Below are 25110 nucleotides of genomic sequence, written 5' to 3'. Positions count from 1 at the left end.
TCTTGATTTTCCTGCTCAAACTTGAACATCTCTAAAAAGTGGGAGCTTTCCAGCACAAGAGCTTCAACTAGGAATATTTCTCCCTATATGCTATTTGTTAAAATCACCTTTGTATCTAGTGGGCACATATCTACTTGGCTGAATGCTGAATGTTGGCTGACTGAATTTTTTAAAAATCCTATTTAAGTATCCTCTGCTTCCAACTTCTATAATGTATTTTCATAAAGGTAAAGTAAAATTTAATTGCTGTCATGCTCATGCTTTAAGATGTAATATTTACATGTAAATATGTATTGTAATATTTACATGTAAATATTTAAAGCACAGCATTTGAATATTTTTACTTTATAATTACAAATTAATAGTCGTGCATCATTTAATAGGAATACATTCTGAAAAGTGTGTTAGATAATTCTGTCATGGTGTAAACATCATAGAGTGTAAACTCACAAAAACCTAGATAGGATAGCCTACTACACACCAATTCTATCCTATCTAGGTTTTTGTGAGTATACACTAGGTTTTTGTGAGTATACTCACAAAAACATTGTTGAAAGATCTTAAGACCTAAATAAATAGAGTGATATCCCATGGTTATGATTAGAAGACTTGTTAAGATGGTAATACTCTAATAGATTATAATAATAATCTAATAGATTTATATGGGATAGCCTATTGCTCCTAGGCTACAAATCTGTAGAGCAGGTCACTATATTGAATAATATAGGCAACTGGAACATAATGGTATTTGTGTATCTAAACATATCTAAACATAGAAAAAGTACCGTAAAAATACAGTATAAATGATTTTTAAAATGATACACCAGTATTGAGCACTGGATATGAATAGAGTTGTCAGGACGGAAGTTACTCTGGGTGATTCAATGAGTGAGTGGTTAGCGAATGTAAAGGCCTAAGACATTACCCATACACTATTATAGATATTATAGACTTTATAATCACTGTATATTTAGGCTCCACTAAATTTATGAAAAAATAAAGTAACTGTGCTACAACATTACAACTGCCTCCGTATCACTCAGTGATAGGAATTTTCCGGCTCCATTTATAACCTTATGGGACCACCACCATCCCATGCAGTCCGGTCCATCATTGACCAAAACATTATGTGGCACATGACTGTACTTGTTATTCAAGTTACATTACTTAGTTTTAACATTTGTTACATAAAAGTATTAAAAATATCTCCCATCAAATGCCATGCACTTCTCTGAGAATGATAAATTACAAACACATTTATACATTTGTGAAAGTCTCCTTTGATCCAACCCTTCCTTAGTGAATATCCAAATAATGTCAACCTCAAACTCATATACTGGTAGTTTTATTTCCATTTTCATCTTGTCAATTTTTTTTGAGAGAGAATTCACACCCCATAAAACAGCCTGTCAGTTTCCAAAAATATTAATTTTGGAGAGTATTACCATCTTAACAATATTAAGTCTTCTAATCATAACCATGGGATATCACTCTATTTATTTAGGTCTTAAATCTTTCAACAATGTTTTGCAGTTTTCAGTGTACAAGACTTGCATTTGTCTTGTTAAATTTATTCCTAAGTATTTTATTTTTATGCTACTGTAAATGCAATAATTTCATTTCAGATCATTCATTCCTACTGTATATAGAATTGAATTTTGTATGCTGATCTTGTATCCTACAACCTTTCTGAATTCATTTTTTAGTTAATAGTTTGGTTTCAGTTTTGGGGAGCTAAAAAATGTTGTATATTAACTCAGATTTTCTGTATACAGATCATGTTATCTGGGAATACAACTAGTTTTATCTCTTCCTTTCCAATCTGGATGCCTTTTATCTTTCCTGCCTAATTGCCCTGGCATCTTGACTATTTTTATACTTCAATTTTTCTAGTAACTGTTTAATTATTTTTAAAACAGCTACTGCAACCATGACATTACAATGACTCATCTATTTTAACATATGTAAAATCAAAACAGCCAAGGCTCTGACTACATTTTGAAGTCCTTAACACTTAAGCTAGATACATACACACATACATACACACACACACACACACACACACACATACACACACATCCTCATTAAAAGACTAAAAATCAAAATTATAGTTACACGAAAAGATTATACTCAAAAATCAGAAGCACATGAACTATAAATCTTCTAGTTGCATGCCTTTCCTTAAAGAGATCTGCAGATAAGGAGTTTTGTTTTTTGGTTTCTTGTTATAGAATACCACATTACAGCCAGAAAAAAAAAATCCATAAGTAATAAATCTGACATTTTAATGCAATAAATGGTTTTTTGGGTTTTTTATTTATTTTTTTATTTTATTTTTTTTTTGAGAGAGAGAAAGTCTTGCTCTGTCACCCAGGCTGGAATGCTGTGGCACAATTTTCACTGCAACCTCTGCCTCCTGGGGTCAAGTGATTCTGGTGCCTCAGCCTCCTGAGTAGCTGGGATTACATGGTGCATGCCACCATGCCCGACTAATTATTTTGTATTTTTAGTAGAAATGGGTTTCACCACGTTGGCCAGGTTGGTCTTGAATTCCTGGCCTCAAGCAATCCACCCGCTTCAGCCTCCCAAACTGCTGGGATTACAATCAATTACTTTTTCTTTCAAAACATGCATACAGGTGGTGAACACCCTCACAAAAATCTAACACTCTGATCTACTCTAGTGCTCATAATTCTTAACTTATGATTTAAGACTATCTAGTTTGAAATTGCTCATATAAGAGCACATTTATTGAACAGTTAAGACAAAATCTCATTTCAACAGCATTTAAAAATTATTAAATAATAATATAAGAAAAAGATGTTAGGCATTCCTTTGAAGTTCACAGATAGCTTGTTTATAATTATTCATGAAAGCCCTTTTAACAATATCATTTTTAATCATATAATTTATAAGAGATTATAAAGCCAAATGTAAAAGAATTATTTCATTTTCAAATTGCAGCTGTAAGACCGAACTCAATTTTTGTCCATAAAAATACCAGCTAGTAGCCACAATTTATTTCTCTCAGGAGAATACATATAAATTAAGTTAAAAACAATACCCAATCATTACCTCTTTAACAAGGTGATTGACAGATTGCTGCCCACCTCCAGAGCCCCACACATTATCTTTACGCTTTCCACCTTTAGACATACTCAGAAGCACGGTGGCCTTATCCAGAGCAGCTCTACAGAGAAAGAAAAGAATTTAAGTTTGATAGCTGGACATACCTGAAGTTTACCAAATTATGGATAAAGCTGACAAAATCCTATATGGCCAAAATCTTTCACATAACATAAAAGCAAAATAAAATTCAAAACACTTTTTCAAAACAAAAAGGAGCAAAAAAAGTTGATTATCACGTTAATATTCTCATGCTCTATTTGACTTCTCATTCAAGAAAAATCAAAAGACATAACTTTTGATTTTTCTTGAATGAGAAATGAAATAGAGCATGAGATATTACTGATCTACACACTGAAAAGAAACACTTCACATATAATTAACTTTCACCTAGATACATGCCTTCCTACCCAGGGAGACCCTTCGTCTATGATCTGAAGTAGCCCTAGAAAATTAAGCTGGAAACCTAAGACATGGCTAAGTCCAAGTCCCCAAGAAGTTAAGAAAAATCATACAGCGTAACTCCCAAATAATCACATTTAGATATACCAAGTATCATATTTATTATACTAAGTGACGAGTGAAAAAGACATTTTCTAAGATTTCTAAAGTAGATAAATACAAAACTGTAAATGAGGCCTTTCTGTTAATGTCCATCTTATTAGAATATTATACTACTTACTACAGAATGTTAGAACCTGAAAAGGGAACTTAAAGAAGATCTGTCAAATGGTTTTGTTTTATAAATAAATAAACTGAGGCCCAAAGAAGAGTGGCTTGACATGAAGGTAATTAATGAGTTAGCTAAATTCCAAAACGTTTGCATTATAGTACTGTCCGCTTCCTGGTAAATCATGCCAACAGTTTCTCCATTTTGTTTTAACAGTGGAGAATATATATAGACAAGTGACAAACAGATGTACGGAGTGTCTGATTAATACAAGTATCATTTCAACAGGATCCTCTAGAATGTTCCCTTATTTAGAAATTCTAAGTAGGAAAAGTAATTTACTTACCTAGCCTGTACACAATCTACAGTTCCTTTGTAACTATCAATGTAGGTATTACATAAAATTCCATCTCCAACAGCTCTAGCAATAAACTGACCCACCAACTGTAATAAGAAAAAGACAGAGCTATGTAAAAAAATCTAAAATAACTTTTATAGAACACAATTTCTAAATACATAAATGATGAAGACTGGTCAAACTACCAGTCAATACCTAAAAAAATGCTGGAATTTGTTTTTTAAACCCAGGTACCTGTTATCCCTGGCATATACTCCCCCACATCTTAATTTTCAAGTTAAGTGCCAGAATGGGGGACACATGTTTTGCTCACTATTGAATCCCTAATACCTTGCACACTGCCTGAATATACAGTATATGACCAAAAACTATTTATTAAACAAATGACTTAAGGTCAAGTGAAGTCTTCTCTTCTTAAAAAAAAAAAAAAATGGGGCCAGGTGCGGTGGCTCATGCCTGTAATCCCAGCACTTTGGGAGGCTGAGGTGGGTGAATCACTTGAGGTCAGGAATTCAAGACCAGCCTGGCCAACACGGTAAAACCCCATCTCTACTAAAAAAACAAAAATTAGCCAGCCACGGTGGCCATGTGCCTGTAATCCCAGCTACTCAGAAGGCTAAGGCAGGAGAATCACTCGAACCTGCGAGGTGGATGTTGCAGTGAGCCAAGACTGTGCAACTGCACTCCATCCAGCCTGGGTGACAAAGCAGACCCCATCTCGAAAAAAAAAAAAAAAGGACTAGGTTCTCTTAAAAACTAATCAAAAGAATTTATCTTGTGGAGAAAATAGTTGTGTAGAAATAGTTTAAAGTATATTCACAGCATTATTTCTTATAAAAATTGGAATTTAGTGTCCAAAAATAAAGGTATTGTTAAATAAAGGTACATACATAAGATGGTATACTATGTGGCCATAGGGAAAGGTATTTACCATATTTTATGGTATGAGAAAAATCAAGTTTACAAAATAGCATACATGGTATGATTCCATTTTTTAAATTTAAAAAAATTAGGGATTTTTAAAAGCCATACATTGATATATACCCACAGACAGTAGAAAGGAAAACTTAACACCAGCAGTAGTTTTTGCTGGACTTTCTTCTTTCTGGCTTTCTTTTTCAAAAATTCTATAACGAATATAAACTTATATAATCATTTTCTTAAAGTATGTGTATTGGTATAAACAGGAAAAAATGTCTGCGTTAGGATCACCACTCTATACCTCATACAGACTATTGTCCGTCATAACAGAAACAGTATTTAAGAACTGACCTGCCTATATTCTATTTCTAAATTAACGTTTAAGTGATTTTACTTTGATTAAAAACTTTTGACAATAGCAACAATTTCACATTTTCAAAGCTACAAAAGGGAAGAGCCTTATTTATGTCTTTTTATAAAAAACAGCGAAGCATTCAATCATAACTACATTTTAAAAAATCTTAGCTAATAAAACCACCACATATAACAAATACTATGTACAGCAAAAATAAAAATGACCTAAAAACTACATAGATCATGGGGAAAAAGTAGTCCATAACATTAAATGTATAGCACGATTCCCCTTCCATCTACCACAATTTCCTAGGAGCATGTATTGTTTCTCTAATTAGGAGTGTAGTAGTGGGAGGGAATGAACAAAAAGAAGAATCATACAAACCTGTGGTGCTCTAGGAGTATCCAGTGCTAATTCAGGTAGATCTTTCAACAATTTATCAAATGATTTTTCCACATCACTTGTGCTCATTACTGTCCCACAAAGGTCAGAAAGAAGCTTAGATGTCATCTCTCTATGACTAGCCTTCCCCTCCAATGCTAAGGACACTGCCAACACCGGTACTCCACTTTTCATTTCACCAAGATTTAAATCTCTTAACATTTCCTGTTCAAAAAAATTATTTTAAAACATTTTAAAAGTATATCACTACTTACAGTTCAATAAAATTTTATTTTTGAAAAATCAAGCTTTTATCTATGTATCTGTCCCTCTTTGGAAATAATCAAAAGATACAGTCATACTTTAGGAGACAGGATAAATACACTTTTCCCTGTGCATAAATTAGACATTGATCCACTTGTAAATGTCTTAACATCGCTAAATTAAAAAATGTGAAATACATTTAAATACCATTCTGAGAAATTCATCATTTAGGTGATTTCATCAATGTGCAATCATTATAAAGTGTACTTACACAAACCTAAATGGTATATCCTACATGTAAGCTATATGGTGTAACTTATTGCTCCTGGGCTACAAACCTTTACAGTATGTTACTATACTGAATACTGTAGACAATGTAACACAATGGTTACCTACGTTAACACAGAAAAGATACAGTAAAAAGATTCTATGAGACCACCAGTGTATATGCAGTCTGTCATAGAAACATCATTACGCAGCTCACAATTCGTCCCTTAAACCATATAATATTGCTAAGATTAGTATTAGGAGTTAACCTTCTGCCTTATAATCTATTATTTCTAGAAATATTGTTATAAGAATTTGTAGACAAATTCATTTTACATTATCATAAGCTATTTATATTCTACTTCAAAGCCTTCTCTTGAAATAAAAATTCACTTTACACTGTTGTAACAAGTTTAAAATGAGATCTTAAACAACTGTTTTTAAAAAATGTATTGACTTAAAAATTCTACGGTAAATTTAAAATTTCCTACTAGAAATTTAACAGCTGCAGCTAATACTAATGTATCAGGCAGTATAATAGCCACTTTATTTAATACTCGAATAACCCTTTGAGTATTAAATGATCATACCTATCATACTCAAAGCACAGAATAGGTAAGCTGAGGGCACACAGCTGGAGTAACCAAACTGAATGTGGAATACAGGCGGTCTGACTCTAGAAGCTCAATTCTAATTCAGTTAATAATGTCCTCCTCTTGGCCGGGCGCGGTGGCTCAAGCCTGTAATCCCAGCACTTTGGGAGGCCGAGGCGGGTGGATCACGAGGTCGAGAGATCGAGACCATCCTGGTCAACATGGTGAAACCCCATCTCTACTAAAAATACAAAAAATTAGCTGGGCATGTTGGCGCGTGCCTGTAATCCCAGCTACTCAGGAGGCTGAGGCAGGAGAATTGCCTGAACCCAGGAGGCGGAGGTTGCGGTGAGCCGAGATCGCGCCATTGCACTCCAGCCTGGGTAACAAGAGCGAAACTCCGTCTCAAAAAAAAATAATAATAATAATAATAATGTCCTCCTCTTTAATCAAAGTTTTCTTAGAATCTTTAAATCACGATATACTACTAAGAGAGTGCCAGAACTATTTTCACAGCCATCTAATTGGCATCCTTATTAGTAATCTCTTCCCACTCACTGCATTTCATTTTCCTTAACTGCACTTTAACGACTAATCCATTACCCTCAAACATGATACTCCTCTTTCCTGGAAAAATATCTTAACTGGCAAATTCCTCACCATCCTTTAGACAGCTGAGAATCATCTCTACTATTTCTCTCTATTTTATGCTTTCCAAACACTACTGGCTAGCACTACGCAGTAATACATACGTAGTATACAACTGGTCTTATGCTATATAGATAACAAGATTTCAACAGTCCCTGCCCTCATAGGACTCAGTAAAATTTTTCCTCTATTACAGAATGTTTCACATACTTTAATAATCTGTTTACATATCATTTCTTTCACTTGACTGGGCTTCAAAAGGCAATAATCACCTATTTACAAATTCCTGCAGATGATATGTACTGAACAAATATTTGTCTTATATTAAAATCCTACAAATCCAAAGATACCAAACCTCACAGTCTCAGACAAATCAAGAAAGTTTGGTCTAAATTTTAGAATATAAATGATCAAAGTCTTCTAAAGAGTTAATTGTATTACTTTAATCAATAATCCTAACTAGACCAACGGTTTTATTTTATTCTAGATTTAGTTTATGAACAACTCATAATTATTCTTATGGTTTCTGTATATTCTTCTTCAAATCTTTATTATTTGTGGTGGGGGTTTTCAAACAAAGTACAAAGAGATTTTATCCTACTTCTGAACACATTTGAAATAAATGTCAAAAAAAATGAAACTGTGTCAGGTGTTCTTAACTGAGGTCCTTGAAGAGGTTTCAGGGGGCTCTTACAAGTGCCCTCAAATTTCTAAAATTATATCTTATAAATTATAAAAACAGATTTTATAAATTCATATAAATTACAAATTATCATTATAAAAATTATAAAAATATTGTGTTGTGTCATTTTTCAGAGAAGAAAATGACAAATAGCTCTCATCACATCCCAAATATATGCAATGAGATTTTATTCCATTTCCTAGAAATTCATTTATGCAAAAGAAAATGCTTAAATTTATTCAGTGACCCAAGATCATTCTAGATGCATTTTGCTTATGAAAGATGTTTTCTCTCCTATATTAAATAAATTATACTTGCAACTTTAAACCTACCGCAACTTCATTAGTATCTCCATGCTCAAAATATTCCTGTATGATTGGTGTTAAAGTCTTCTCAAATGCCCTTTCATCCAAAGGCAAAACTACAGTTTCATAAACACAGTTCTCCTGTTAGAGGAAAAGGGAGTAAGAGTTATAAAAAATAAGATGCAAGTAAACTGAAATTGTTGTGTAATTTTATTTTCCAAGTAGTTAATAATCCCCACTTAGCACAAGATAAAGACATGCTACATACATTGATCACTTATATAAAAATAGAATCCAGGCCAGGCACGGAGACTCATGCCTATAATCCTAACATTTTGGGAGGCAAAGACAGAAGGATCACTTGAGGCAAGGAGTTCAATGCTAGCCTGGGTAACATAGCAAGACCCTGTCTCTACAAAAAAATTTTAAAAATTAGCCAGGCATGGTAGCCTGCACCTGTAGTCGTAGCTACTCAGGAGCCTGAGGCAGAAAGATCTCTTAAGTCCAAGAGTTCAAGGCTGCAGTGAGCTATAATTCACTACTGTCCTCCAGCCTGGACAGCAAAGCTAGATCATCTCTAAAAAAAAATAATAAAAATAATAGAATGTATACGTCACTGCTCTTTCACAAAATCAGAATACAATTAAGCCAGTATATAGAAATGAAGCAGGAACCAAAGCCTTCTTGATTAGCATTGTCATAATAAAAAGTGTAACACAAAGATCAATGTTGTAGTGACACAAAACTCTCTAAGGAAAAAAGCACTGTTCATTTGAAATTTCAAAAAGAAGATTAACATCCATCATCAAATCATTCTTCTCTCCCCTACAAACAAAGCTCTGAAATGTAGTCCCCCCTCCTTTCTATAGGGGGGACATTCCAAACTTCCCCTCCAGAGGATGCCTTAAACCACAGATAGTACCAAACCCAATACCGTTTTTTCAGTCTGATAACCTAGACAGCTACCATATGACAAATGTGTGAGTAGTGTATACATTGTGGATACACGCTGGACAACGGAATGGCTCACATCCTGAGCAGGATGGAGTGGATGAAGCTGGGCAGCGGGAGATCTCATCACACTACTCAGAATGACATGCAATTTTAAACTTATGAATTAATTCTGAAATTTTCTATTTACTATTTTCAAACTACAGTGGACCATGAGTAACTGAAACTGCAGAAAGTGAAACCATGGATAAGGGTGGACTACTATATTTGCAACTTGTGACTGGCTTCACCCTAAAAACATGTATTTGAAAGACTAATACATTTTTAGCAAAGATTCTACAGTTCTTCAATCCCACTGGTTTCATATTTTTCATATCCTCTTAGAAATATTTCCATGTCCAACTATTAGTTAAAATAGTTAAATACATACATATAACACATAATAAAAACAACCTAACATATACTCTTGACATTTTTCTGTCTAAAATTTCCATCACTGTGACTTACCTTATGCAAGGACATAGTTTTCAAAAAAACATAATCATAACATTTGGGATTTGCTTCAAAATAATCCAAAACAGGGTGGGGAGAGCGGCCAACAGAAGATGAAAAGTAAATGGAATGAAACAAGATTGCCTATGAGTTTATAATTATTTTAAGTCTGTAAAGCTAAGAGATGAGTACAAGCAGATTATACTGTTCTACTTTAAATTTTTTTCCATTAAAAAAATACTAAAAATTTACTAATCTATTAAAAATTTACATTTTCAGCATTATCCCTAAAAGAAAGATGCACATGTCCCCAAAACAAAATTTATTATATACTTACCATTCTAAACAGTAATATTTAAAAGGAACTTAATAGCTATGTCATAATATTCAAAAGATACTCTCAATTATCATTACTACAGAAACAAACTATATTAACAGAATTTACTGAAAAATGGCCAACTTAATAAACCTAAATGACTTTGTAAAGAGCTATTTTTGACTCACTTCAGAAACCAAGTGAAAATTATGCATGTATTACTGTCAGTTTACTTGGTTTCCTAATTCAAAACACATATATACATATTTAGAAACATTTTAAATATTACAAAAAAAGCAAAGCACTCATACCTGGTCATCATCATAGTTAGGATCTTTCACATCTACCTCCTCCACATCATACACCTGTCCAGGTGTACCCCAGACACCTTTGCCTCCTGCACCACCTGAGAAAGTTTAGAGTTGAGAAAGAAAAAACACAAAGTTCATCAATTTTTGTTGAAATATAAAATAATCCTAAATATTCTGATGTTAAATAACAGCTAAAACACTGTATTTAATGTCTGTTAGTTTTTTTTCCCAGTTTTTCCCCCAGTGGTTTCCTTTTTGTTCAGACCACTTTTTCAATAGTATTTCCAAAAAACATTAAGTTGAAATAGCTTATAAAGTTAAAAAACTAAAAAAGTAGATGCTTTAAAATAAAAGCAAACCCAAATAAAGATTTAAAAATAGCTATGTTGAGGACCTCAAAGGAGATGGTATTGCAGCCGAGCTCTAAATTTTATTTGACATTTCTTGGGACCACGACAAAAAGAAACATGCTGGGCCAGTAAAGCATAGCACAGAAAACTCAACCAGGGAATAATTATTTAACAACAAAGGACAGTAACCACCATCAAATATTTTAAGTCAAATACAGTAATCTTTAAATATAAAAGTATACATTAAACTATACAACTAGCAATATGTTACAAATATACTAAAGAATTCTAATTGCTTTTTAAGCATTAACAGCTCTGAAAACTCTATTTTCTAAATACAAAACAACCAACAGAAGCTTAACAATTCCAACTTTTAAAGTTGCTTTTCTACATCAACTTATTGAAATGTTTTAAGGACCAATACACTGTATTATTTTTTAAAGAACTTTTACAGTGTCACCAACATTTCTATTTTTGGAGATTTCTATTTTGTACCTTGCCATCAGACCAAAACAGAATCTGATAACTAGGTTTCATTTTTACGTAAATCATGATTGCAGAGCCATTCAACAAAAATAATTTTTGAAAGATCACAAAAACATTTTACAAGAGACTTAGGCTATAAATTGAAGTTCCCGCCATTCAGAAACTGATGAAATCATTAGAACTCTTATTCAAAAAAATATTTGTCTACCATGTGCTAGTCACTATTTCAGGTAGTAATGATACAACAGTGAAACAGACCAATCCATTACAGAACCCAAAATAAATAAAGAGAACTCAGAACCAGATCTAGGAAAATATTACAATTCATATCTAGACATTATCAATCAAATTTATATTTGTTATTAGTAGTAATGGACAAATTATATTAAATAATAAGTATGGCCAGGCGCAGTGGCTCAAGCCTATAATCCCAGCACTTTGGGAGGCCGAGGTGGGTGGATCACGAGGTCAAGAGATCGAGACCATCCTGGTCAACACGGTGAAACCCCATCTCCACTAAAAATACAAAAAATTAGCTGGGCATGGTGGCACGTGCCTGTAATCCCAGCTACTCAGGAGGCTGAGGCAGGAGAATTGCCTGAACCCAGGAGGCGGAGGTTGCGGTGAGCCGAGATCGCGCCATTGCACTCCAGCCTGGGTAACAAGAGCTAAACTCCGTCTCAAAAATAATAATAATAATAATAATTATAATAAGTATGATGAATTTCTGACTCCTTTCAAACTTGGAGAACATAAGCAAAACTCTTAACAGTGAAAAACATCAGTGTATATTTTGCTGGAAATAAACTAACATTCTGCGCAAGAAAATTAAATCTATTCAAACAAGAAAAAAGATCAACCTAAAGAAAAAGTGAGATGGTCCTCACAGTATCACTAAGTAAAAATACATACAAACTGTAAAGACTTATATTATTATATATTATTACTGTTTAAATTTCTCTCATTCCTAGAACAAGGAAATTGTAGTACAAGAACCAGACAATTTTTTTTTCCACTTGTTTATTTTCCATTTGTTGGACATGATATATACCAACCTTTCTTTGGTAGTCCCCTTCCTTTCCCAGATCTGGATCGCCTATCCAGCAACCTTCCCTTTGGACTAGTGGGCACAGTTACTCCACTTCTAAGGGCGTCACTCCCATTGTCGCTGACCGAATCACCTCTGCCAGAGTCCCGGGATGAGTTTTTCCTTAGTCGCCTTTTTGCCTTGGCATTAATTCTAGCTTCATTAATGGAGGATGCTGAAATCCAGTTTCCATTTATTTCATTCTTAATTTCCTCAGTCCCAGTATTTTCTTCATCACCGGAAAAGAGAGAGTCACTTAAATTATCAGGATCTTAAAGAGAAAAATGAAGAAAGAAAATTCTAAGTATTTTAAGTATCTACTGTTTTACAGATATAGTGGTAAGTTAGATTAGGTTGAATCACATGACATTACCAATTTTGTAGGTAAATTACAGTCACATACCGGGAATTTCATCTACTTCAATCTAATAAACAACAACTAAATAAGATTACTTTTCACATTATCAAGAAAAGTAAACCAAGGCACTGAATTTTACCAAAGTTTACCAAAAGCAGCATGTTATTTCACGTGTTTAGATCATAAAATCTATGTTAACAGCAACACCAAATATAAAACCCTTAGACTTTTGTGAGCTGAGAGTTAAGCAATTGGAGACATTTAAAAAAAAAAAACAAAGCATCTTGAGAAGATAGATGAGCTAATATTTATAGAATGCCTACTATTACTTATCAGGCACTGTGCTGGACACTCCATCATTTATTTATGCACAAGTTTGGCAGTTAATTATTATAACATTGATATAGATAAGGAAACTAAGAGGCTGAGAATGTTTCAATGATTTGCCAAACATCCATAACCAGGTATAAATACTTATATTAGTAATCCAAAAGAGAATGAAAGGCATTTAGCAAATACTTAATCGAATATAATTGTGGAGAACTGCTTGCTGATGCTTTACTGCCTTCAAGATAAATTTTGCTTTCAAGAAAAGCCATCATCTCAAAGTCCTAATTCATCTCCCTTAACTTTTCTTGTATTAGTTACCATCCTGAAAATCTCCCAGCCTATATAAAATTGATTCTTCTTAAAGAGATCAACATACTGGAGTTCCCAGTGCTTCCCCTACTTAGAATGTCACCCTCATTCTTCTTTCCAGTTATTAAAATCCTTTAGGATAATAGCCCAAGTCTTACTCCCTCCATTAAAACTTCCCCTTCAACTCTAGCTACAGTAACACTAATTGCTCACCTATTCATTCAACACGTGATGGAAATCACTTTAGTTCTTTTTATATAGCAGTCTTTTTCTTCCAACAAAGTCGTAAGTTTGAAAGGAGAAACCACAACTAGACTGTATGTTCTTCTTTGTATCCCCATCACCTAGCACAGTGTCCTTCATACTCAAATTCCATGGAGATCAAGTGGAGGCACTTGGCTTTGCCCTGAAAGCTCTTTAAGTCAGAAAGGCTACAGAATTAGCTACCTCTGGGCCAGAGAGGTTCATTATGGTTAACTCAAATTAGAGCTGAATCACCCAAATCATTTTCTATATGCCTATAGATTATGATAACATGTCAGGTCTACATGCATGGACTTTAACATGTTTTAAGATAGGTTGAAATAAAAAATTTTCATCAACCTATAAAAAGCATGCATATGTTTAAAGTCTTTACAATTCTTGACATACTTAGGAAGTTAGGAATGTTTTGTTTTTAACAAAATCATCAGAGACAAATTATTTCACTAGTTTCATAAGTAGTCTCCCTGACTCTACTATCCTAAATGGAGAATGATTTTCTCACGTATGCCCTCACTGAAAATCCTTTAAAAGTATTCCCATTATGTCACAAAAAATATAAACTCTTTACCTTGTAACTTAAGGTCCTTTATGATCTTGCCCCTGCTTACACCTCACCAGAATCACTGCTAACTACTCCCATGCTCAAATTGTCAGACCTTAGGTTAGATACCATAGGGAGGAGATGGGAAGGATTCATTTGACAGAAGAATACAGAGTATATTACAAAAAGAGAAAGTATAAAGTTGGAGACCTGCTAAGAAAATGTTTCAGTAATTCAGTCACAAGCTAACTGGACCTGCTAAGAAAATGTTTCAATAATTCAGTCACTAGCTAACCTAAAAATTTTAAGCAGAATGTTTCTAGGATTAAAGAGAAGTAAAACAATGCCTTACAAGTTTTCGAACTGGTAAGAAACTGGTGTTAGGATGGTGTGTTTGAAGCATCATTATAACCATCAGTAGTAATTACAGACTTAGTGGTGGCAGTAGTAATAGTACGGCTTTATCGCTACCATTACTACTGTCATCTATTAAATACCAGGTTCCGTACTACCTGGTACCTATTAGATACCAGGTTCTATGCTAAGCGCTTTACATATGTGGTCTATAAGCCTCAAAAAACTATTAAAAAACTGTTTATCCTCATTTTACAGAAGGAAGGTTTTTCACAGAGAAGTTACATATCTAGAAACAATTATGGCTAGGTTTCAAACCCACATTTTTAATCCCATATAACTACAGAAAGTAAAAAAACTAGAATACAGCAGTGTTGACAGCTAAAGAGACAGAGATGAACAAGGGATTGAATGTAAAGAAAGATAAACAAAAAATGATTAAGTGAAATTAGCTGAGCATGGTGGTGCATGCCCAGCTACTCAGGAGGCTGAGGCAGGATTATTGCCTGAACCGAGAGGCGGAGGTTGTGGTGAGCCGAAATTGTGCCATTGCACTCCAGCCTGGGTAACGAGCGAAATTCCATCTCAAAAAAAAAAAAAAAAAAAAAAATGATTAAGTGGAAGGAGACAGAAAGACCAGTATCAGATAAATTAGATGACATTTTCTTATAAGAGTAATGGTTGAGAAAAAAATTAAACATCTACCTGTAATATAGTGCTTTCATCATTGTACTACTAAGGTGAACCACAAAACTGGTCCAGAAGATACAGGACTCAGAACTATGATAAACGGTCTTAAACTGTCCCTTGGAGTATTCAATTTCAATTTAAATATATCTATTTTCCATAATTGAGTTTTCTTTTTTTTTTTTTTTTTTTTGAGATGGAGTTTCGCTCTTGTTACCCAGGCTGGAGTGCAATGGTGCGATCTCGGCTCACCGCAACCTCCGCCTCCTGGGTTCAGGCAATTCTCCTGCCTCAGCCTCCCGAGTAGCTGGGATTACAGGCACGTGCCACCACGCCCAGCTAATTTTTTTGTGTTTTTAGTAGAGACGGGGTTTCACCATGTTGACCAGGATGGTCTCGATCTCTTGACCTCGTGATCCACCCGCCTGGCCTCCCAAAGTGCTGGGATTACAGGCATGAGCCACCATGCCTGGCAAGTTTTCTTTTCTTAAACCATTTTAATATTCTTTCAAATATGTTTGTGTCTCTGCAGCAGTAAACATTCTCTCTCAATATAATTTATATATTTGACCTTATAATTTTTAACCCATGTTTATATTAATTGCTTTTTTATATTTTGTTATTCATATTCACCTAAGTGCTGGAGTTCCATAACCACTATTGAGCTGACTTTAAGAAAACCAAAATTAAAATGATAACCTAAGTACAGAATGTGATGACTTCCAAATTGTTTTCTACTATGTACTAATTCCCTCTTTCTGAATTCTGACATCCTAATAGTAACCACTCCAACTGTGTATGACCACAGCACCAGAAAATCACATTTTCAATTACTGGTGTCCAATGAGTGGCATAATTAGAATAACAAAATTACCACCATTTTCATGTATTACATACCTCATATGTGCTTCTATTTAACACGCAAATGTGCATACATTCTCATATGTGCTTCAGATTTAACACACAAATCCTAACTGCAAATCTATACAGAGAGTATTTATATCCCACTTTTACACATGAGGAAACTGAAAGTCAGAATAAATAACCCACCTCCTCAAAGTAAAAAAGAGTGTGACTTGGACTATTTCCTATGGAGAGAATTTACTAAAAAGAGAGTTGGCCTTAGCCTATCCAAATATTGAAGAATAAGTGTTTTAAGGCAGTGCTGGACAGAAGCACCGAGAACAGGGTTAGAACTAGGTCTTACTGTAGATAGGAATCAAAAAGTATACATCTTAAAGCTATGTTTCTACTTCTAATAGAACTAGAATGCAAGCCACATAAGAAATTTTAAATTTTCCAGTAGCCACATTAAAAAGTAAAAACAGGTGAAATTAATTTAAATATTTTATTTAATCTAATATAACCATAATATCATCTCAACATCCAAACAATATAAAAAATTATTGAGGTTGTTGACCTTCACCTCAACTCAGAGTAGCCACATTTCAAGTACTCAACATGTGGCCAAGCGCAGTGGTACACACGCCTGTAATCCACCTACTGAGAAGGCTGAGGAGAGAGGGTCACTTGAGCTCAGGAGTAATAACCACCACATGTACCTAGTGGTTACCATACTGAATAGTGCAGAAAAGCAGCAATTACTTATATGTAAAATATATTCTTAAACTGTATTACTATCCCCGTCTCAATTAAGTACATATTACCCATTTATAACCCTAAGGAATACTTACATAGCTATTGTATATAGCAGCACAGAAATGATCATTAATTACATAAAAAATTTTTAAATTTTTTAGCATACTTTAAAAAGATTTGTAAATAAACAATGGTGAAGAAGCTTCAACTTCAATGTGTTTGTTCAGATCAACGAAAACAATACACATTGTAAACAATAGTGAGTTAAGTCATTAAAGAAATAAAGATGTAGTATTTAGTCATGAAATAAAATGACAGAAAATAAAGAGCTTTCAATATTAACAAAATTATAAAGCAAAGAATTATCTAAAATATACCAATATGAACTGTTCTTACTATTCAGATATTGCATAATTCTAATTAACTTTCTGGGGAGATTATTCCAAAAACTATAAAGACATTTTAAGTTGTCTTGTGTTACTCACATCTGGTCATGTATTCCACAAAATTTTGTTCATTTTTACGATAACAACATGCTACTGAAGCACCAAGGAGAATTAAGGAAAATATCATAGGTGATTTAGAGTATAAAAATTATTCATTAGGAAAGATATTAAAGATACCAATAAGTGTATATTACAGAAACCACTAGCCTATGTGAAAATAAGTAGGCTCTCTAGCCTCCATTCTGTACTGTATGCTTTATTATAAACAGTGGAGAATAGGAATGTATGGAATGTGAAAAGATAGGCAGAAAAAGAAGACATGTAATGAATTTCCATGAAATGAATCACAAACTTGACTTTAAAAATAATTATAGCCTGTTTTCTCATAGCATGAATAAAACGGTATTTAAAGTAAAGATAGTTTTTCTATCATGTTTTTACAAAATATGGAATGGCCTGAAGCTTCCTCACAACACAATCAAGGTTCAAGATATTCAGCCTGGACAACATAGTGAAATCCTATCTCTACAAAAAATAAAAAACTAGCCTGGTGTGATGGCACAGGCCTGCTGTCCCAGCTACTGAGGAGGCTGAGGTGGGGGAAAATCCCTTAAGCTCAGCAAAGTTGAAACTGCATTGAACCATCACACCACTGCACTGCAGCCTGAGTGACAGGGCAAGATCCTGTCTCAAACCAAAGAAAAAAAAAAGAAGAAAAGGATATTCTTACTCACCTGCAGGGTTTACATTCAGTATCTGCTCATTTTCTACATCCATTTTTCCTTAATTTCGTTTGCACTGATTAAACAAATTACCAAATGGAAATCTTCCTTCTGAATATGTTTTTTTAAAAGAAAAAAAGAAAGCTTTAACATCCTTTAAACTGATGTGATTTGGCTGAATTAAACTTACTTAAGCACATTGTTAAAAAAAAAAACAAAAAAACATAATTCCATTAAATAAAAGAGTTCACTTTACTTTGAAAGATAACTTACCCTAATTAACATTTGGTTCCAATCTTCTTGATAAATTTATCTAAGTCAAAAAAAAAATCCCAGATGTTTGCTATATATGTTTACTTCAAGTTAAAGAAATACACACGCACATCCAAATCTTTTAGGAATACCAAGCCTCAAAATTAATCTGACATACATATATAGGAATATAAATACTGGACACTGGATAGTTCCCTACCAATGAATTATGAGAACTACTTCAAAATTAAAAAAAATACAGTTTTAGTCAATAAAGAATATCACATGATTGTGTTATTTTTCACATTACGGCATATCTGAAAGGCAGATATATTTGCCACTCATTACCTAAGTTCCTAATTACTAGAATAAGACTGAGATTGGGAGAAACTTTTAAAATCAGCTTTTTTGTCAATATCATTTACATGAGAAATCCATTTTTTTTTTTAAATCTGATCGTCTCAGAAGTACAATGACATAAGCATCTCAGTATTTTAGGCCTCAGTTTCAAAATGGCTATTAATTCTGAAAGGTTTGATGAAATCAGTTACCTTTCAGACAATTCACTTAGTGATACAGATCCAATAATTTTATATTAAAGAAATATCAAAAGTATTCAAAAAATATATTACTAGAAAGTGTAAGCAAATTAAGATTTCAGAATCTCTCTAGAAGTATTTTTTAAATAGTGGTTTAGAGTACTTAAGCATATGTTTAAGTCACATAGGTGATATTAAGTCCTTCCTGTCATTTACAATCATGTTGCTAGCAGTGTTCTCTTCTAGCAGATATAAAATGCACAAATTAGTAAAAAGGCCTAATAAATTAATTACAGAAAAGCACATTTTTTTTTTCCATATAACATAATCTTCTGTTAGATGTCATTTTAGGATAACAATGATACATGCGAAGCCTCCTGGGACTCAAAGGTGAAACCGATTTTTAAATTCCTCATTATAAACTATTATTTGTTAACATAAGTTCATAGCCCTTTTCTTCAGAAAAGGGTATTATTTTGTGAAACAAAAACAAATGAATCTTAGGTTAAAATTTTAAGCTTCTTATTATGGCATAATCCTCAGACTAACATGCTATCATATTGCTTGGGAACTTAAGAAAATGGTGAGATCATTCTCTAATTCTGTCTAGATTAAATTCATATATGTAATTCTTTATAATCACTTTTCAATATAACTCTCACCAACTTTAGATTTGAAAAAAAAATCTTAAAAATATGTATATAGAGATTCATATAGATACATGAACAAAAGCGGTTTGCAAACTTAAACATTTAGCATCCTTCATGGCTGAGAAGGCTACATTCTGTTTCAATTCCATGCATGAATTACCTATAGGAAAGGAATAATGTCATATAATATGTTTGAGTTTTTTAGAGTTCTATTATAAAGTCTTTTTCATTCTTGATCAAAGTATAACCTTTGAGAGAATGTTTTCTGCAGAACCTAGTAAGTGAAATGAATACAACTGATGTTTAAAAAGCCCTTTGCAATTCAAAAAGAATTTTACATGAATTATTTAGTACCTTACAGAACAATCTTCAGGTAGGTATTCCACTTTACAAACAACTAAACAGATTCAGAGAGAGTAGGTAGTACGTCCAAGGACAAACAGCGGCTTAGTTTGAGCCAGGATGAGAATCTAGACCTTCAAAATCCAGTACTGTTTGCACAAGTTCAATCCAAGATTTTAATATCCCATAGGAAGATTCTTTTTTAGGGTTAAAGAAGCTTATTAAAACAGACTTCTGCTGTTAAACTTTTTAAAATACTGTTTTCCAAACACTTAAAATAATTATTTTAAAGTATTATACAGAGGGCATTCCATCAGACAAAACTGTCAGGAAATGAGTATCACCTCTTACCTAATAAAAACAAAGTTATCTTAATTTAAAAAAAAAAAAGTCCTGTGTTTTTAGGCAATAACCCCATCAATAAACTCAAGTCATATTTGAAAGCAACAAACACACATTTTAAGAGTTCAGATAAAGATAATACATGTTCCACGTTTTTACTCTCTTTAAAACTAGGATTTTTTTTCCAATTTAACAACCGTTAACATAATTGGCCCAAACAAGAAAATTCATGGCAAAAAATCCAAATTTCCGTCATACTAACCTATGAAACTGAATTTTCAATGAGAAAACTATACATACAAGTTAGAAGAAAATGAAGGCTGACATTAAACACTGTCCTTTTCTCCAGTGTGTTACTCAATTGCCAAAACATTCCCTAAAAGACCCTCCACTCTCCCACAAAATAAATATGTATCTACGTATATTTGTATGTATTTCCTGAAATATACCTCATAAATTGCTCTGGCATTTTGGGGAGTCAGGCTTTGGCCATTTATTAACTAGAATTACTTATACTCATTCTTTGGCTACAGTCAGCTAATTAGCAGCTTAAAATCAGCTAAAAGCTTGTACCACAATAATGCAAAAATGAGCACTACAGAAAATATTCAAGTGGCATTTATTTTTGCAGTCCTAACAATTATTTTTCCTTTCACATTACTGTCACGAAAAAGCCAATCAATTAGAATTCAAAGACACTTACTGAGACATTAAGGTATTCAATAAACCTATAATGAAGGAATATTAAGGGCATAAATACTAATAACTCCGTGTTTAAAAAGCACTTGGTGGTTTCCCAAACAGCCACGTTAAGAATATCAAAATTGTGGGCAGGGGGGCAGAAAAAAAAGAATATCAAAATTATAAAAATTAACAGTAAAAATGCAAGTTAAAAAACAGGAGAAACCCTGTTTTCCCCGACACTTGGCCGCATTTCTGATCGTCTTCATCATCTGTAGACACTACACAGTTGCCGGCTACGTAGCAAGTTCTCACAAGAGCAAGGGGGAGGTGGGCTCAATTGAGGTCTGCAGACAGTTTCAAAGCTCTTGCAAAACTCCACGTACGTTACAGCACCAAACTGACAAACGCAGCAGATGGCATGCGTTTCACAGAAAGGGGGCTCCCTTCCCGCCTTTGTTTTCTCCGGGAGATTTTATTTTACCTAAACTAAAAAAAAGAGACCCTTTGCCGGAGGGCTGGAGCGGCCTAAGTTCGCACTGGGCGGGCGAGGCGGGCACGTGTGCGCCTCCCAGCGCCCCCGGCGAGGCGAGCGCGTGGCCCCTCCCCGCAGCGGCCCAGCCCGCTCCCTTGCAGGGGGCTCAGGCCCGGATGCCCGAAGTCCCCAGTCCTGGCCGGCCCCTGGAAACTGTTGGGCCGGGACCGGGTCTTCGGGGACACGCCGGGCAGGGGGGACGCATCTTCAGAGGATTCCCAGGGAGGGCAGGGGGCGGGGGACGGTGCGAACCTTCCTCACAGGATTTCAGTCTCACCGGAAACACGCCTTCCAATCCCGACCCCCGAATTCAACCTCCGCCAGAGGGGAAGGAGGGTTGAGGGGGGGCCTTCGCCGGCGCGCGCCCGTCTCAGTGGGGAGAGGGCTCCGGGAAGGGGCGGGCTCGCGTCGCCACACTCCGGGCTGGGCCCAAAAGGAGGGAACCGAGCCGGCTTCCCACAGTCCGGGACGTTGGGGCGGGCGCGGCTGGACCTGCGGAGCTACGAGGAGACAGCCGGACCCCAGCCCCGCAGGCCAGGACCTACCAGGGCCGCGGCCCCCACGCCCCCTCCCATCGTGCGGCTGCCTCCGAGGGGGAATGAGGGAAAGGGCGCAATCTTCCCGAGCGTGCGAGCCGCGCCCACTGGTACTGACCCCTCGGGCCCCAGCCGCTGCTCGCCCAGGTCCCTGGTCTGCCGACCCCGACCCCGCTCCTCTGCCTCCGCCGCCTCTGCCGCCTCGGAGAGTCTCTGGCCCCTCTCGCTCTGTTTGTTTTTGTTTTCTTCTACCCAGTAACACGGGGGCGAGAAGGCTGCGCTTATTGGCCGAGGCCCGGTGGCCGGCTGGCCAATCGTGGCGGCGGAGCCGGAGCTGGGGAGGAAAAGGGAGCGGAATGAAACGTGGAAAGTTGGGGAGGGGCGCGAGAGGGCGCATGCGCTTGTAGCTCCTGGGACTGGCTGGAGCGGGAGCTGAGCGGGAAGCCGGGGTGGGGGTGCGTTGGGAGGCGTGGCGGGATGGGAGCGTCGGGCACCGGGCAGTGCTGGGGGATGGGGACAAAGATGGAGCTACCTAGACCCCGCGCACCCATTCTCCTCGCACGGCGTTCTGCAAACTCGGCTGAAGCAAAGGTTTTCAGCTTCCTGACGGTCCCTGCCTCCATTTCTAGACACTCCCAAGTATTCAGCCTGTCGGATTCCTTCTCCCTCTGGCCCCTGCTGTCTCCGGGGAGTTTCTGTAGATCCCGTACTAAGAAGTTACTCTCAGCGAATCCCCTCAACCCTTTGAGATAGAAATCATTCCCATTTTACAGATATAAGACAGGCCCCAAAACTCTTTGAAGCCCCTTCGCTAATCATGACTAGCTAAGCCTCTGGCGTTCAGACGCACACGTTCCGGACTCACGTGCTGGGGTTCTGGGCCATGGCTACAATTTCTGTATTGAAATTCCCAGGTCCCCTGGCTGTTCTCTGTGGCCTTTCCTCTTGGCTGCGTTCGTTTTGGCTGGTCCTTTCCGTATTCTTTCTCGGTCGCTGTCCCCTGAGGTAATAACCAGAACCTTATGCTTCCTCTGTGCTCCCAGGAGGGGACTTAGCCACTACCTCTGATCAGATTTTCCAGTTGTTTGGTGGGCAACACATGAATGATAGTTTGGTCTCTCCAGAACCCAACTGTCTAATTCCGCACAAGCCAGCGCCTTCTCCTGGCTGCCCAGTCACCCTGCCTGGGAATCAGCTCTAATGCTACTATTTCTCTGCACAAAACAAAAGAAAACAATAAACCTTCACTGGCTTCCCATTGCCTCTCTTGAGTGTCAGCACCTGGGTCGGTCATTCAGGGCTCCACTATGTGACTTAAAGACTTTCGAGGGCCGGGCGCGGTGGCTCAAGCCTGTAATCCCAGCACTTTGGGAGGCCGAGGCGGGTGGATCACAAGGTCAAGAGATCGAGACCATCTTGGTCAACAAGGTGAAACCCCGTCTCTACTAAAAATACAAAAAATCAGCTGGGCATGGTGGTGCGTGCCTGTAATCCCAGCTACTCAGGAGGCTGAGGCAGGAGAATTGCCTGAATCCAGGAGGTGGAGGTTGCGGTGAGCCGAGATCGTGCCATTGCACTCCAGCCTGGGTAACAAGAGCGAAACTCCGTCTCAAAAAAAAAAAAAGACTTTCAGGCTGTGTCTCCACACGTCTCCCTACACGATTCCCCACCCCCTGCTAGTTCTTTATATAATCACCTTGAACTGTCTCTCTCCTTACCTCTATCTCTGCCTGGTGCAATCCTGTCTGTGCCTCATGGCCCTCCCTGGTAGTTTTTTATTTTTATTTTTGGTTTTTGGTTTTTTTTTCTTTAATTGGGCCAGGGACTTGCTCTGTCGCCCAGGAGAATGCAGTGGCATCATCACAGCTCACTGCCGCCTTGACCTCCCTGGCTTATGAGACCCTCTCACCTCAGCCTCCTGAGTAACTGGGACTACAGGCGCCCCTCACTATGCCCAGCTAATTTTTGTATTTTCTGTATGGACAGGGTTTCGTCATGTTGTCCAGGCTGGTCTTAAACTCCTGGGCTCAAGCAGGCAGCCCAAAGCATTGGAATTACAACCGTGAACCACTGTTCGTGGACTGCGGCAGTTTTTCTGGAGCCTCATGATATGATCTTCTTGACCCGATTCCTCACAGTATTGGCTTGTCACGCCACCAAAGGCACTGATCACATTCTACCTGACGTTATTTTATCTGAGTCCCTGTCCTTGTTTAGGGGAAGACCTGTGTCTTACTCATCTGGGTTTCGTTATTGTTGCAGTCGTTGTTTTGAGACACGGTCTTGCTCTGTTGCCCAGGCTGGAGAGCAGAGGTGCAATATCGGCTCACTGCAGCCTCCACTTTTTGGGCTGAAGCCGTCCTCCCACCTCAGCCTTCCAAGTAACTGGGACTGCAGGCATGTGCCACCACAACAGGCTAATTTTTTGTATTTTTAGTAGAGACAGGTTTTTGCCATGTTACCCAGGCTGCTCTCGAACTCCTGAGCTCAAGGGATCTGCCCGCCTCAGCCTCCCAAAGTGCTGGGATTACAGGCATGAGCCACTGTGCCTGACCCACTCACCTGTTATTATAGTACTTAAGATGCCTTGTCCATTTATTGTACCTGTGCAGTAAATACACCTTGATTTGAGTGTTAGAAAGATTCTCAGCGGTTGGTGGTCATCCTCATCTCCTGGACAGGGGCTTCCTGGCATGGCCGGTATCTGAATTAGTCTCATAACTCATGTTCACTTTTTAAAATCAGAGCTTTCCAGACACTCAGTTTGGTTTTGTTTTTTTTTTTTTTTTCCATTATCTGCAGCTGTGTCCTTTCCATGCTCTCACCTGTACTCTCCTGATCAGTGACTGCTGGCTCCTTTGTTACCATCCTTCTCTTGCCCCACATGTTCTCTTCTCATCCCTTTCAGTTTCCGACCCTTTCCTTCTTCCCCCCAGCTTTCATTTACTCACTCATTGAATGTACTTACTAAGCACCTATGGCATAGTCAGGCTATGTTGAGTAGGAATCCCAAGATCTATGAGATAAGGAAAGAATGGGATATGATTACCAATTTTATTT

The 25110-nt window shown here is 36.7% G+C and overlaps 1 protein-coding gene across 4 annotated transcripts in view; it reads right to left on the bottom strand.

Moving 5' to 3' along the window:
• PDCD4 (programmed cell death 4) overlaps positions 1 to 22292 on the bottom strand; it is a 30098-nt gene extending 7806 nt beyond the window's left edge. Inside the window, exons 1-9 of one of the 4 annotated variants that reach the window (XM_074382871.1) lie at positions 22169 to 22290; positions 18447 to 18486; positions 18186 to 18284; positions 12532 to 12834; positions 10641 to 10735; positions 8598 to 8711; positions 5815 to 6036; positions 4143 to 4240; positions 3076 to 3190 (exon numbers count right to left, since the gene is read on the bottom strand). In XM_074382871.1, coding sequence (XP_074238972.1) covers positions 3076 to 3190; positions 4143 to 4240; positions 5815 to 6036; positions 8598 to 8711; positions 10641 to 10735; positions 12532 to 12834; positions 18186 to 18228 — 990 coding nt within the window. In that variant the 5' untranslated portion in view covers positions 18229 to 18284; positions 18447 to 18486; positions 22169 to 22290. Of the gene's footprint in view, positions 1 to 3075; positions 3191 to 4142; positions 4241 to 5814; positions 6037 to 8597; positions 8712 to 10640; positions 10736 to 12531; positions 12835 to 18185; positions 18285 to 18446; positions 21533 to 22168 lie in introns of those variants that run through there. The other 3 variants (XM_074382872.1, XM_010332976.3, XM_003922204.4) reach the window with 3 other exon arrangements.
• Between the last annotated feature and the right edge of the window lie 2818 nt (positions 22293 to 25110).

This window comes from Saimiri boliviensis, chromosome 12 (assembly GCF_048565385.1).
Source record: "Saimiri boliviensis isolate mSaiBol1 chromosome 12, mSaiBol1.pri, whole genome shotgun sequence".
Lineage (NCBI taxonomy): Eukaryota > Metazoa > Chordata > Mammalia > Primates > Cebidae > Saimiri > Saimiri boliviensis.
The sequence above is the reverse complement of the archived record's forward strand: the minus strand, read 5'-3'. Positions and strand labels throughout refer to the sequence as shown.